At 37.3% G+C, this 15,589-nt stretch overlaps 1 protein-coding gene across 2 annotated transcripts in view; it reads right to left on the reverse strand.

The window, feature by feature from the left end:
• Positions 1-3,523: 3,523 nt before the first annotated feature.
• HMGCR (3-hydroxy-3-methylglutaryl-CoA reductase) overlaps positions 3,524-15,589 on the reverse strand; it is a 17,714-nt gene continuing 5,648 nt past the window's right edge. Inside the window, exons 6-20 of one of the 2 annotated variants that reach the window (XM_009585518.1) lie at positions 14,891-14,996; positions 13,395-13,501; positions 12,858-12,974; positions 12,217-12,368; positions 11,082-11,326; positions 10,763-10,935; positions 10,111-10,305; positions 9,349-9,507; positions 9,049-9,206; positions 7,911-8,016; positions 6,778-6,948; positions 4,552-4,692; positions 4,286-4,444; positions 3,825-3,979; positions 3,524-3,674 (exon numbers count right to left, since the gene is read on the reverse strand). In XM_009585518.1, the coding sequence (XP_009583813.1) occupies positions 3,620-3,674; positions 3,825-3,979; positions 4,286-4,444; positions 4,552-4,692; positions 6,778-6,948; positions 7,911-8,016; positions 9,049-9,206; positions 9,349-9,507; positions 10,111-10,305; positions 10,763-10,935; positions 11,082-11,326; positions 12,217-12,368; positions 12,858-12,974; positions 13,395-13,501; positions 14,891-14,996 (2,199 nt within the window). In that variant the 3' untranslated portion in view covers positions 3,524-3,619. The remainder of the gene's footprint in view (positions 3,675-3,824; positions 3,980-4,285; positions 4,445-4,551; positions 4,693-6,777; positions 6,949-7,910; positions 8,017-9,048; positions 9,207-9,348; positions 9,508-10,110; positions 10,306-10,762; positions 10,936-11,081; positions 11,327-12,216; positions 12,369-12,857; positions 12,975-13,394; positions 13,502-14,890; positions 14,997-15,589) is intronic. The other variant, XM_009585519.1, reaches the window with a different exon arrangement.

Genomic DNA, 15,589 nt, shown 5'->3' on the forward strand with positions numbered 1-15,589 from the left:
TCACTCCACCCCAAAAGGCAGCAGAAAGAAGTGGGAGGACGGACCACCTACCACAGCTTTTCTCAGAGCTGTTCACCTTACGAGCAGGGCTCACGCCAAGGATGAAAACTGTCCCAACAGTGCTGTGCATGGACACACCCGGAGCCCGGATATGCTTGAATGCTCCTCTGAGAAACCAAGCGGGCTCTCAGCCGTGCTCTTTTCTGGGAACCGGTGTGCCTGCTCAGCAATGCCTGTGCTGGGGCCCTCGCTGGCATGCTCCAGTCCCACCACCAAGGCCGCATCCGCTACAGGCTTCTGGTATCATAGCTACGCTCAGCATGCACGTGGCTGGCATCCCTGTGCTGCACGAGCGGAAGCTGCTTGTCCTGTGAGGAAGATGAGGTAAGGCAGACTTCACTGATAACATCTTACACTGGCTGAGAGAAATCACAGTGGACAACAACTGTGTAATTATCGCAGCTGGAGCTGCAAAACTTCCAAGCCTGACAGCTCTGAAACTTTCATGTCAGACAGCAGGAAGGCGACTGGTGTGTAGGGGGGGGTAAAGGTGATTCAGGACGCAGAGAAGAAAGGAGATCATCTAGGTAAAGAGAGAAGCAAACTTGTTACCAGGGTCGAATACAGTATTTTTACTATTTTTTTCTCTAGGGTTTTAAAATATTTGGAAAACTCTATCAAGTGTAGTAGTATAGCATTTAATTTATCTCAGCTTAAGAACTTCATTACAGACAGCTGGTTTGGTTTTGCCAAGGATGCAAAACAAACAGTACTTGTTTCTTGTACTTGCTACACAAAATTTTCAGTGTGCATGCAGGGACACAAGAACCCTCCAGTTACCTAAGTTCTAACGCATATGAAACGGTAACCTCTGCTTCTGGTATGTCTGAGGACACTGAAAAAGAACGCAGACTGCACTGTATGTCCGATTGTAGGCTGATGGACATTACCAAGACCAAACATGGGAATTGGACTACAGGTGAGGAAAAGATGTGGGGAGGGGGACATTTTTGGTAAGTTTCCAGGATGTGTAGTGGGGTACTGTCTAAAAGCTTAACCACGTTGCTGTGAACATGCACTATGATATTAAAAGCTCTGATAAGAATTTCACATAGTTCTTGACGTGGTACTTAAAGGTTATTTTACTCTTCCAGCTTAACCTGTCTTGCAAGAATATACAATACCGTGTATTTTGATAAAATTACATTTTCCTGGTGAAAGCAGTGTTTAAGATTGAAATAGCAAGTTAACAGATTAAAAAGCACCTTTGAAACTTTGGCTTTGGTAGACAGGTGAAAAACTGCCGCAAGTATAATTCAACAGTTTTCTGGAAGATAAGAGAAATGCCCAGATAGGCCCGAGCAGAAGGTATGGCTAATGTGCCAGTGAATTACTTCTCCCATCTGGGCAAACTGTGTAATTCAGCTTTGAGGAGAATAAATGAGTACAGGCTTCTGCAAACAAGGTTGAGAAGTTCTGGTGTCACAGCCCCACTGCGTTTAGTACTGTACACCAGTTGTATTTTCCTTAACCCTCCTATTTTACGTTGTCTACTAAGGTATGTCGCTAACTCATAAAATAAGCTTAAAATATCACAATTAAGCCAATACGTTTTCCATTGTTTTACTGAAACTGAAAAAGTAGTTCTGTACCAAAATGTACACATTTTAGTAATAATACAAAATGTTAATTCTGCAAGACAGAATGTCAGTTAAATCCACCAAAATGAACACTGAACCACCATTTATTGCCAGAACAGTGTTACTTCAAATAAGATCACTGAATGAACATAGAAACAAAGTAGTTCCAACTTTCCTTAAATAAAATGGTAGGTATTAGCAACAATACTGCAGGAAGATAAACATTCATGGTATTTACATGCTATCAGAACATATCTAAGCATGTAGTATGTCTTCATGCTTGCACATTATCTTTATGAGCTCTTTGCAATGATATTACAAAACAACCCACATGATTTATATCAAATTTGCACATTAGAAGAGCACCTCTGCTAGTCACCCCTTTAGGAATGAAAAAAATTCCAGCAAGAAACCCAGTCCAATCCACTGATTCCTCCCCCCCCAAAAAAACCAAAAAACCCCAAACCAAACAAAAAAACCCCCATCATCAAGCATATTAACAATTTTCCTCCTGTGATTAACTAGGCAAGGCAATGCGTTTAGCAATATTCCCAAAGGTGAATCAAACCAGAATACACCTGGATTTTCTGTATTACATTAAGAACACCTGAGACTGCTTCACTGGTCCAAGTACAGTATTTTAATACAAAAACTGCTTGTTGCATTAACATGTCATTTCACTGAATTCCCTTAATTAGTACTTTTCATTGAAAAAAGGATAAGATTTCTTCTCAAAATAAATATTCCCCCCTCAAAAAGGAAGTTGAAAAGGAATTAAAACATAAAAACCCCTAGTGTTAAAGAACAGTGTGATTTTCTGGCTTCACTTTATCTCAGCTTGAGCAGTGGATACACACCTATTCCTGGGGAACAAGCGTCAAACACTAAAAAAAAAAAAATTAGGAATATACAAACACACTGTACCTTAAGAGACATCTTTTAAAAGAAGTGTAAACATCGGTTCTTGACTCCTGTTGTTTGAATGCACTCCTATCAAAAAAGTTTGAGAAACTGCATTTGCTTAAATTACTAACCTGTCTTGACACGTAACTGGTTTTGGAGTTACCAGTTTCAAAATCAATTTTTATTACCTGAACAAAATAACAAAACATTGAAGACACTGTTTTTCCCTACTTCAGTACAGATTATATTTAACAGTTCAGAACTTCATAGGTCACAAGTTTTCTGTAAAGGAATAACCTAAATTGTGGAGTTAAAACATTGAATGCTGCTTAGCTGAAGCAGTGAGCAAATTAAGTACTACATATAGACACAGGTTTCTATAAAACTAGTATGATTCAATAAAATTGTCTTATAGCCTAAGACCTAGTTTTACATGTGAACAAAAATAAAATTGGGGTTCATGGAAAGTGATTAGGTTTGCCATCACTTTAAAAAACATGCTTGTCTAGCCAGAAAATAAAGATGGCAAGGACCAGTGCATTCAAGCCAAGTTTCTGAGGGCATGGTAAACTGGTGCAAGACACAGGGAAAAGCACAGAAGTCTTTTCTACTTGCTCTTACCTTCAGGGCAAGAAATTTTACCTTTTTTTTTCTTTTTTTTTTTCCCCCTTTCCCCCCCCCCCTTTTTTTTTTTTTTCCTTTTTTTTTTTTTTTTTAAAGTACAAAGTACATTACATCACTTTTCAGCTTGGTAGTTACCAGGAGCTTACCAGTCAAAATAATCTCAACCTGTAAAAACGTAAGACTGACCCTTTAGAAAATGATGTTTAAGAGTTAAGAATTCCAAAGCCATGTTCAAGACATCTGGCAGGACTTCCTTCATGAAGTCATCTCTAACCACTGAAGAAGGTCAAAGGTGTAAGTAGTCTCACACAAGTCCATTGATCTCTCAGTTATCTTACACAGACATCATTGAGTTGAAGGTGATTTTCATTCTAAACGTCACAGGTTTTTTTCTTCCTTGTGCACCTGGTCAGTTGCTAGAACAATTCCTCATTTCAAAGCTGTTTTAGTATTCAAGCTGCCTTCTTAGTGCAAGTTCCTTGAAGATCTTGTAGATTTATTTTTGACCTAAGAAAAACAGTAAGGTAACTACATTAGATAGTTAAAATGTTACACTGCTATTATATGTTGGAATTATTCACGTAATTATTATTGAATCTGTGTACTTGGAAAAAGGGCAAAACAGCAGAGAAAGACAAGAATTTTTCCATTTCTTACCTGTTGTGGATCATGTGGCTTTTGACTAAATGCCCAGCTGCAAGAGCTGCCATTAGTGATAATTCCCCTGCCATCACTGTAGCACAAACAATTTTAGCAAGCTGACGGGCATTTTCACCAGGGTTATCTTGGCTTGCACCCTGAACCCCTAACATCTGGAGAGAAAAATATGCGATATTATGCCATAAAATCTAAGTAAATTTATGCTAAATTTAGTATTAAAGTCTTTCCAAATTATATCCAATCAACTAGCTTTAAGCCTCTTTCATATTAAACATCTTAAGCTTGAGAAACTAGATACATGAAAACAATTCAGTAGATAATTCTAAAATTTTCATGTCAAATCCACCAAGTTTCAAGAGGCCCCACTCCCACAACGTATTACCTGGACACAATATACACAACATGAAAGTGAGCTTTGATTCAAGAGGCTAAGTTGCCTTAAACTTTCTGATTTGTACCTGCAAACAGGCCTGCTGTGGGAGCAAGTTGGTGCCTCCGCCAACAGTTCCTATTTCTATAGAAGGCATTGTGCAGCTGATGTACAGGTCTTCGTTGGTGGAACCAGTTCGCTCCATCAAAGTGATGCAATTAGAGCTGCCCACATTCTGTGCAGCATCCTTCAGATCAGGAAGGAAAAACAAAACAAAACCAAAACACTCAACTAAGTGTTTGGTTAAGAATTACTGAAGTAAAGAAAATCTGAATTGGTGTAAAACAAACCTACCTGACCACAGGCAATGTAGATAGCTGTCACAATGTTTGCTGCATGTGCATTGTAGCCACCTATGCTACCAGCCATCGCAGAACCCACCAAATTTTTGTTTATATTGACTTCAACGATATCTTCTGTAGTTGTCTTCAACACCTAGGCAAAATGATACACTTTTACTACACCATTCCTTAGGCAGGAGTAGAAATACTCTGTTTATGGTTAATAAGCCCTCACCCCTTGTTTGCTTCCATATGGAATTTGACTCAATCATTGTCCTAGATACCTACTTTTATTTTTGTTCAAAAGGAGCCCTTTCAAATGCAGGCTGCGTTGTCTAAGTAGAAATGGAAAGGTCAGTGCAAAGGGTTTGGACTTGCACAGGCCTTTAAGAAAAGCTCACCAGCGATCTTCTCCGTTTCAGATTTTCAGTTATCTTCCGAATGAAACAAACAACATCAACTTGGCAGAAGTATCCCATTAAATCACCTTGACGTGATAGCAACGTTCCTCACAAGTTGCTCCAGATGCTAAACCCTCCCCAGTTTTGCTCTGCGTAAGAACACGGAGCTAAACTGAAGAGTTCAAACACAAACCACTGTGTTACATTGGTAAATAAACATTGTGCACAGTAATATCAAATTAAGGTGCACATTTATTCCATACTGACTGTATTCTGAAACCTTCAGATAAGAGATTTACACTGAATTTAGTATAAAAATGATCAAAGAGAACAAAAAAAAAAAAAAAAAAAAAAGAGCTGTGAGCAAAACTTAAGATATTCCAGTGTGGCAGGAATAGCAACTGAGGACAGATGTCTGCACAAAGTCTACAACACTGACAAAAATACAAAGTTTATGTATTAGAGTTGAATGTAAGTAAATGTAGTGATATACACGGCTGAGGGTTGAGGAAAAACATCCCAAATTTACCTAAAAACTATCCATGCCCATTACCAAAGGATTGGCTCCCCATTACTACTCTGGAATGAAATCTCAAGTTAAATAGATATTGTCACTGAATCAGCTGTAAAAATGCAAACAATCTGAAAATTAGGAAACTACTAGGAAGCAAACCCGAAAGGCATAAATTATGTCAATGTATAAATCCAGTCTGCACACACACTTTGAATAGTGTGTCCAAGTCTGTACCCCGAATTTTAGATATTTTAGAACTGAAAAAGATCTAGAGATAAGGATGTTTACAGACACACGAGAATAGCCTTTTTACTCATTCCTCATAGAGAAACTAGCACTTTTCAGTCTGAAAATGAGAATAGCTGGGAAGGTGGAAGGGTGGTGTTAGAGCTATAAAATCTTGAGCAGTAGAATGAAGATAGAAGTCTTAATTATCTCTTCCAGTACAAAACCAGGGCATCATCAAATGGAATCAACAACAAGGAGGAGGTAGTTCTCACAGAAGGTGTAACTGCACTGTGGAATTCTGCCCGCAATACTAGTGCTAAAAGTTTACACAATTTCACAAAAGGGACTGGATAACTTACTGGAGGAAAACAAAGGAACAAACAAAGCACCAACTCAGAAAATCTTGAACAAGTTGATGGAAGACTATGTTGAGTATGGTGTAGTAAATGCCTCCCTGGATACTGTCTCTCATGGCCAGTGCTGGCGACCAGGTAACAGGCAACGGATTTGGTCTGAGACACATAGCCAGTCTTCTGAGCTCAGGTGGAAGAGAAACTAAGATAGCTCTTAAGATGTAGGACAAGTTTGCCAGGGGCTAGGACTGGCACTGGTTATAAAGGTTACCCTTCATCATGCAAAACGCTAAGGTAGCTTTGGAAATAAGTGAAGCACTTGATTATCTGTTTCCATTGTAGTAGGAGGCATATAAACTTTGAAGAGAATGCCAGGTTTGTGCAAGAGACAACAGATGAGTGAAATAATCAGAATGACTGGGTTTAATGACAGGCAAAACCCCACGTGTAAAAATCTGTCAAACTGTGGCATAAATTTTCAATGGTAAAAGTGAAAAACCTAATGCCTTCAACTAGATATGCATCATTAAATATATGTATGTTATGTCAGAAGAGACAATGAAAGGAAAAAATGTCTACTGTCTCAGGAAAAATGGCTTATCCTACAGCAGTATCTGAAAATACATGTAGGAATTATCTTACCTGGAAAACAAGTTATAGTTGATATTTATGATGTAAGATAGCTACCAGTTTTGTAAAACGTACGCATTCTTATAAATGAGTAAAAGAAAGCGGACACTTACTTCTCTAACAACCTTGGCTGGAATGACTGCTTCGCAGACAACAGACTTCCCTCTTCCTTCTATCCAGTTTATAGCAGCAGGTTTTTTGTCTGTGCAATAGTTACCACTAATAGCTATAACCTGGAGATCAGGAAACTCTTCATTCAACCTTGCCAGTGCTTTTTCAGTACCCTGTTAGAAGAGAAACAGATAAAAGGCTAGTATATCATTATGGTTGCAAAACAAGCTACTCAGGGACAATGGAACAGCAAGATTATATTAAGTCTAATCAGATTATCAGTTACACCTGAAGAAAATAACATAATTTCAGGAAGGAACCTGAAACAGGAAGAAAAAACCCCGATTATTACTATCTTTTTTCTAACCACTTTGGGAATTATATGGGGAATAATTGGTTCTTCCCAGTACGTACGGACGCTCTGGATACATTCTAGGTGAATGGGCATATGCTTACCATAACGAAGATACAACATGAACCAAGTCAAACACTACAGGCATGAAATGAATTCATTTTGGATGTAGCGGAAAGAGCTGCTCTACACTAGGAAATCAGACAAAAGGTCTGCTATATTTAGTACCTGTCTCTGACCAGACCATTTATGTAATGGTTCTGATAGACTTAAATTTAATACTGATTGCCTATTCTATATAAATCTCAAACAGCACAAGGCATCCCCCCAATTCATGCATCATGTCTCAGGTTCTTCCACGTATTTGCATAAAAACAAAACCAACCAAACAAAACTAGAGAACACCCCTCTGCTGCCATTCACCAAATTCCTAATCCTTTATTTACACGGAAGTGATAAGCACAGTAACAGATTAATTACTGCTGGATAAAATCTTTGGCCCAAAGAAACAGAACAACCAGCTTAACTTCCATATTATCAAGAATACTTTCTTTAAATAATAAAAAAAATTAAAATACAAAGTTACTTTTTTCTTTCACCATTCTCATCCTATTCTTGTTTACACTTGTCAAACACTTTTATTATTTTATAGCGCTGTGAACAGCACTGTGTCTTATCTTCTGTCTTCACATGCCACGTAGTCAGAGATTGGTAGGCTACAATTTGTTTATTTTTAAAAGAAATACACGTTTATTAAAAAGACTTAAGGGGACTGGTCCTTACTTTTGAAATCATATTCATTCCCATTGCATCCCCTGTTCCAGACTGAAAACGGATATAAAGGTTACGACCAGCCAAACTGATGAGAAGTTTTTGTAGGCGGGCAAACCTGCAAGAAAATTTAACTATTACTTACATCCTCAAGGGAAAAGATTAAATTAGTTTTAAGTAGCAAAATGACAGTAAATCATTGCAGACAGCGCTGTTAACTACACTGTGTTCCTCCTCCCTCAGTGCAGGAAAAAACCTTCAGCTACATGCACATAGTTTTCTCGAGTAAATACTTTAAAAATGTTCACTGTAAAAGTGTTCACTGCCTTTTATGTTTTATATCCCTGGACTTCATGAAATAGAATAGCCTGAAGTGTTAACATAAATTTAATTCATTTGTATTCCTTAAAACATCTGACTACCAGGCATAAACTAAAAATGAGGCCTTTGGAAATTCTTATGTCAGTTTTACAGCAAGGCAAAACCCATGCTATCTCCTACAACAGAGCAAGTTCCGCAAGTCAAAGACCAGGAAATACTGCATTTAAACAGCAGCATGTGTTTATTCTGGCTGAAATACACTTATGTCCTTGTCTGACACTTGTAAGGTTGGTAAGAAACAAAACTGATAAGGAAATCTCTCTCTGAATCTTCCTAAAGAAAGCAGGTAATCATAGGTCTTAGAAAAAAACTCTAGGGCTTGAAATAGACTTAATACTGTTTTACATTTTTTAGCATTTCGATTCCAGCATTAGTTTATCCTGTATTCTCTGGAACCTCACAAATTAAATTATTAACATTAGTAATATCATCTGAAAGGCTAGATTCCAAACTTTTAATTACTTTTTGCATAGTAACTACTAAAAATCCAAATAAGTTTTTATGTTTATTTTTAAATGCTTAGGCAAAATAAATAATGTACTAAGTATTACACAACGCAAATGTATTTGTATTGGAAAATGTTTATTACTAGCATTGCTATATAGCCAGAGTGACTTTTGTTCTCTTAGATTCACACTACATGGGATAGCCAAAATGAAGATGTAACTTCATGTATTATAGTATGCCAAAAAAAAAACAATTAGGAACTTTCTAACATCCACAGAAGTCTTACGTCAGGAAATAAAGCTGGAATGGCCATTGTACTAACCTACTTGTGCTGTCAAAAGCTTCCTTCATTATTTTAAAGCCTTCAGGGCTTTCAAGCCAAACTTTCACTTCTGCAGCCTGGCAAGCAGTGGGCAGCCTTACAACAGGTCCTCGAGTCATCCCATCTGCCAGAATACGGCTATTTGCTCCTCCACCAAGCTAAAAATTAAAGCAGAAGAGAAACAAAGTAAGATTACTGAAAGTGAATTTTATTTTTTAGGAAGTCAAAAACACACCTTATATCACCCCAAATATATTTTATAATATAGAAAGTTTTTCAAGCTAGTCAAACAATACTTACACATATTGCTCTACATCCTCTGTTTGTGCTTGCTACAAGACATCCTTCTGTTGTTGCCATTGGCACCTGAAACTCTTTGTTATCCAAAAATAGTGGTCCTGCTACGCCTACAGGAATAGGCATATATCCAATCACGTTTTCACAGCAAGCTCCCATAACCTTACCAAAATAATACAAAAGGTATCATTAAGGTTACACTGCAGTGGTATGGTACTGCACGTTACATACTATGCCTGTGACTACAACAAAGTATCTTAGCAAAAAACCCACAACCCTACCCATAAAGCAACCAATTCCCACCTCAAAAGGTTAATAGTTACAGCTATCAACAGCCAATACTGTTCAATCTAGTATTTGGCAGACATACTGAATCTTATTAAGTCTTAAACACTATTAAAAAAACCCTAATGCTGTTAAATGAACTTTAAATAAAATTCCATTTTAACTTGAGCTCAAGGTAGTAGTATCATTCAGCTGAACTCAGGATCAGTATTAGTAGGATTCTGCATTTCTGAGATAAGGCAGCTGCATACTTTGGTAAGAAATATTTTTTGGGTAAGCTACAAAACTTACTCACCTCTCTAGGTTTAAAAACATCGAGAGCAATAAAAGGTAGTGCCTTACGTTTGCCTTTTTTTTTCTTCCTTCTACATCAGTTTTGACCAAGGTCATTGTTAATTCACATACATCACTTTGAGCATGTACTTCATGTATTTGGAAAATGGTTTTGCAGTGAGTTTTGCTTGTCTGCCTTTTACTTACCAAAGAGTAATTATAATTCCTATAAGGAAGATATTGCAAAGATGAAGGTTCAGGGAGTTTCTTAGATAGCATCTGTCTGCGAATGGACACACCTCGCTCCTGAGTTTCCATCAGGGTTTCCAGTTTGTATGCAGGAATATGCTTAGCATTAACTAAGCTGATAACCTCAGCATCAGTAAGGAATTTCGCTCCTTTCTGGAAATGTAAACGGTGGGGAGAGAAAGTACAGATTGTCTTGGTGAAAATCCTTTTAAACGTTTCCAAATGAAAAAGGGTAACAACTTTACTTTGACACTTCAGAGTACACCTAAAGGAACCAACTGCCAATGTCAGGTTTTATAGTAAGCCCGATATGATCAAAAATTTTTTACTCAGACACCCAGGTATACGCATACATGATGAAGCTTCAGTGACTTGGTATGTCATGAATGATGAACCTGCTCCCCCGTCCCCGACTGACTGGAGGAGAGGTGACCTATGAAAGGGTTTTGTTTTAGTCATGACCCCCCACCCAAGTTATTAAAATACAATTTTCCAAAGAATTACATTACAATCAATAGGATCATTTAAAAGCTGGAAAATGAACTGTAGGAATCCGTACATCAGATGTTGCAGTAGAGGTTAAAAAACCCCACAAGTTATTTTTCCATACCTCTGCATTTCCAAGTATACAAACACATTCCTCAATAGAACGTGGTTCTTTAGGTAACTCAGTTTCTTCCTCTTTTCCATTAAGAACTGAAGAAGTTTCCACAGGGTTGCAACTGCCAACTACAAATGTAGCCTTGGTTGATGGCTCTGCTAATACAGGTTTTATGACTTCGGCTGCAAAAAGACAATTAAAATGAACATTGGTTTACAAAATTCTTAAGTTTTGATTCCAAATACAACACGCTAACACAGATTTCACTATTTGTTCCAAATATTCAGGAATTTAAATTTAATTCAGACTTTAAAATGCTAAAAATTACCATTTCCATCTTTGGAAACTAAAGCTTCTTCTACTGTGTTAGATTTCTGATTGTTTTTCAGAAGTCCAGATTGCTTCCTGCAACAATTCTCAGGGACCTTTTTCTGGACCATCACTGGAGATGTTATGGGATTCTTCAGTGAGAGAGTGGATTCAGTCTCTGCTTGCTCAAAGAAAATGTATTTGACAGCAAGGAGAAAGGCTAATCCCAGAGTGATTACTTGTTCAATATCCATACTGGCCATTCTAAAACAGACAAATCAAAAAGTAAATACACGGTATATACAGTTTGTTGTTTGTAACAGCATTCTGACATCCCTTTGCTTTAGAAAGGGTAATAGTTTCATCATAATTTATACAGTTACAGAAATTCCAGTCAAAAGACATTTTCTACCAGGACATTTAAGTATGCTAGGTTAGGGTAGAGAAATCATTCTCTGTATTATTAACAACATAGGATTTCAGATTTTGTTAAATAGTTACTATATCTTAGCTAAAAAGCAGTCCCAGTAAGAGAAAGGACTGTAGAACATTCACTATCTAACAGCTACATCAAACTGATTTAACACCTATCTCCCAGTGATAAAGTAGAAAGTTTCAATTATCACCCTCTACCAATAATGACTACTGTAATGCAAGGCTGAATTGCTGAGACGGGGGAGGAACCTCTAAAACAGACAGTTCTGATTTTTCAGAAGTAATATGGAACCACAGATGCTGCTAACTTCACTTAAGCTGAAGGCAAAGCAATAGCGACATGGCTTTTGCACTTTTGGCACTTACGTGTGAATGGTCAGAAGCTCTGCATAAGTAATTACTCCAGTGCAGTCAGAAAATTTATTTCCCAGCGTGCTCTGAAAGGTGTCAGTGCTAGTGGGAAAAGATAGTGTTTTGATGCATACAGGACAGCTGGCTTCTGATCATGTTCTTGATTACTTCGATTGTACTTTGAGGAGATTAGACAAATAGCATAATATTGAAACATTTCTTATGAAATGTCATCTCTGGTTCCACAAAATCCTACAGTGGTCAGATCTGCACGTTTACAAGTGTTGTGCCCTAGGACCATAGCTTGGCAGCACTGGAGAATACACCCTGATCAAGGAAACACACTTCTCTTCTGTGAAGTTACCTACCGAGAAAGGTAGAACTGCCATAATGAAACATTAGGTTCAATTCTCTTTGGTGCATTCTCATCCAATCCCACTGAATTTTCTACAGTACTGTTTTGAGCAGCTGGTTCTGCTATCCAACGACTGTGGGCATGAACAAGAACCAAACCCAGTGACTGTATTAAAAACACAAAACAACGAAACAAATATTAATTTTTCAACTCTTAACTAGTTATCTAAGCTACTAAGATTAAACATTTTCCTTTTCTGTTTGTTTGGGGTTTTTTTTTTTTTTCCCCACGCCTCAAAAGTCAAAAGCTAAAGGCTGATTTTCCACACCTCTCATCAACACCCTTTCTGGCCTATCATGACACTGATAGCTTTGAACCTGTCCCACCACATCTTTCCTTTTACTCAAGTAACAAGAAAAGAAAGCTGAGGGTACTGTAGGGGTTAAGAGGGAGGGAATTAGTACACATGAAAAAGCCCTGAGCGTTTGGCACAGAAATGGTATACGCAGGAAGACTTCAGATGTAGATACAGGGGATGTTATTAAACTAGACTAATGGTGTGCAGAATACAAGTCTATAGAAAACAAACGTTTGATTCATCGCACCAGGACATCTTACTGATTGCATAACCACAGGTGAAAAAGAGCCACAAACCATAATCATTTTGACCCTCTGTGTTACAGGATTTGGTTTATTTTCTTCTTCTTCCAGAACACGAGCAAAATGGCTAAGCTGCCATATAGGGCGCCCTTCACGACTCTCTCGAGAAAGCTGCAAAAACAACAAAATTTAAAAATAGGTCCTATTTAGTACATATTAGAAGTACCAATAAAAGTGAGCTTCAACATTGTATTTTCATTCGATCATTAAGCAATTACCAACAGAAGAGTTAGCCTACAATATACTGTTTAGCCCACGTTAGACTTTAAATAATGAAAAACCCTGGATGGACAGCCAGCAATTTACTCTGCTTTAGATCAGAACTCATACTGTTGAGTGTGACTCATTTACAGTGGCATTAACAAGTTACTGTCATCAGCTGAGCCACTGTAACTCTTTTTGCGCATTCCCTCTGTTCATTTTGAAATGAAGACAAACGTGCTGGCTTATTACTCCACGAAGAAATGTATAGCCTACAAGAAGCCCAGGGTCAGAATACTAGCCTTGATGTTGTCTTGAAGTTGGTCTTACCTCTAACACCAAGGACACACAAGCTGGAAAGAAGGTCATGAAGACAAAGTAGTTGGCAAGAACAGACATACAGCCAAAGCAGCACATAATTTCAAGTTGTCGTACACCTACATAAAAAAAGAAGACATTTTTTACATCTGAATATGCAATGGCCTTTCTATATACTTGAAGTGTTGCAGAAGTAAGAAAGAAACCATTAAACTGACACTGCAGATTACAGAGAGAACTGTCTAGATTAATGACAAACAAGCATGTTAAGCCCTAGTCATTGTGTATTAGCTTATTCTAAGCACAATATGGATTTATGGTATGGTATTTATAGAAAACTTCTAAAGTGTAATTCTAAATAAATACAAGTAATTACAGTTCACCAAGATGTTAAAGCTTCACACCAAAGCTTGAAACTCCTCACTTGTCTAAGTAAAGAACAATTAGCCAACATTATGTTCTGAAATCCTTTCTGAAAGATGGCCAATTAAGTGTTCAGGCCATAAGAAACAGTATATACTCCACCTACTCTTTCGCAAGCCTGGTATCTGAAAAAAGTCAATTAGCCATGTCACACGTGCATTACAGAACTGCCTTATTAAAGATAAAAGAGCGAAGAGCATAAATCATGAAAAAAAAAAACCAAACCCACCAACTATATGCTACACCAAAATGAGGGTTTTTTTCCTAGATGTAAACAGGAAAACAGCTTATTAATACACAATACCCTGAAAAGGTCTTAAACAATTTGAAAAGCAGGTGCTTTGAAAGATGCCTTTAAGGTAGGCAAGACAGTTTTAAAAAAAACCCCACATAAAAACGAACAGACAAGAACAAACATGCAAACAAAAACCACTTTAGTCCTAACTATGGAACTTCGATTTATTTTACAAAGAAATCAGTTATTTACACATGAAAATCCTTCGCTTATTACATTTAACTGTCCTCTTTCTAAGGAAAGACAACTGCTACTGCACACAAAACTGATGAAGATCAAAAGATGGGGTGGGGAAAAAAAAAAAACAGTAAAAGATTGGTTATTTTTAATTGAACTAGAGTAACTTTCCTCACCTGTAGTAATTTTTAGAAAGACTAATTTTGTGCAAGAATATAAAATAGGTGTGCATGTACTGAAAGTCTAACTCATTTTTAAGAATGCCCAAGAAAAAAGTTTAGCAGCTACTTTTAAGATGTTAACAGGAATGATGGGAATAGAAGGTCTTAATTTTATAAAAGCAGCTGCACGGAAGGCCATTCCTACTGCATAATGCTCAAGGAAAGATGTTATCTGTATTTCAAACTTCTCTTCAACATGTACATATTATTCATATCTGCAGGAAACTAGTAATATAGGCTAATTAGGAAGGTAAATAAATAGCTAAATAAATAGATTAAGTCACTCCACTCTCGTGGGTAACACCTATTATTTGAAACTCTCAATATCCCAACATCTTTCAAATAGTCTTTTTTAACTGGAAAGATTTAGACCTTTAGAATTTATTGCTCACCTGACATAGTACCAACACCGATCACAAGACACTCCACAAGTGCATCCAGTGTAAACGTAGGACCTAAAATTGCCATTCCACGTGAAATATTTTCTCTTACTTCATCCTAAAAAGAAAAATTTCTGTACGTTAACCTAAAGACAAAAATCAAATTGAGGGAGTACACATAGCATGATTAGTACATGGTAAGTAAATTGAGTAGAATTATGGTGATAAGGCCTTATAAAACATATATTGAAAATGAACTACTATGAGAGAATACATTCTTTAAATTGCTTTATTTTCCCATAAGTTATTATACTTTGGCAGTCTTTATTTACACAAGATTATTTAATTTTGATTAATTTCTCTACCTTTGGCTCATCGGTATTCTAAGCTCCTACAACACTGATGGGCATAGACTTTAACTACAGTACATTCAGAAGAACAGGACTTCTACACTTCAAGACATAAAATATAAGCCACTTATGTCATGGGATTTCAGAAGTTCTTTCAACCACATATCCATACCTTAACTTCTATTATTTTATTATTTAACTCTCTAGACTCAGCTGACAGAAAAAAGGACATAAAAGACACTAAAACTTTCCCCTGGGGGGAAACAGATTTCCCCCAGAAGCCAGGCATGGCAAAGTCTAGAGCCTCTGCTGCTGGTTTTTTGTTGGTGGCAGTTTTGGGGGGAGGGGGAGAAAAGCTGTA

This window comes from Fulmarus glacialis, unplaced genomic scaffold, assembly GCF_000690835.1.
Source record: "Fulmarus glacialis isolate BGI_N327 unplaced genomic scaffold, ASM69083v1 scaffold15849, whole genome shotgun sequence".
In the NCBI taxonomy this organism is placed as follows: Eukaryota; Metazoa; Chordata; class Aves; order Procellariiformes; family Procellariidae; genus Fulmarus; species Fulmarus glacialis.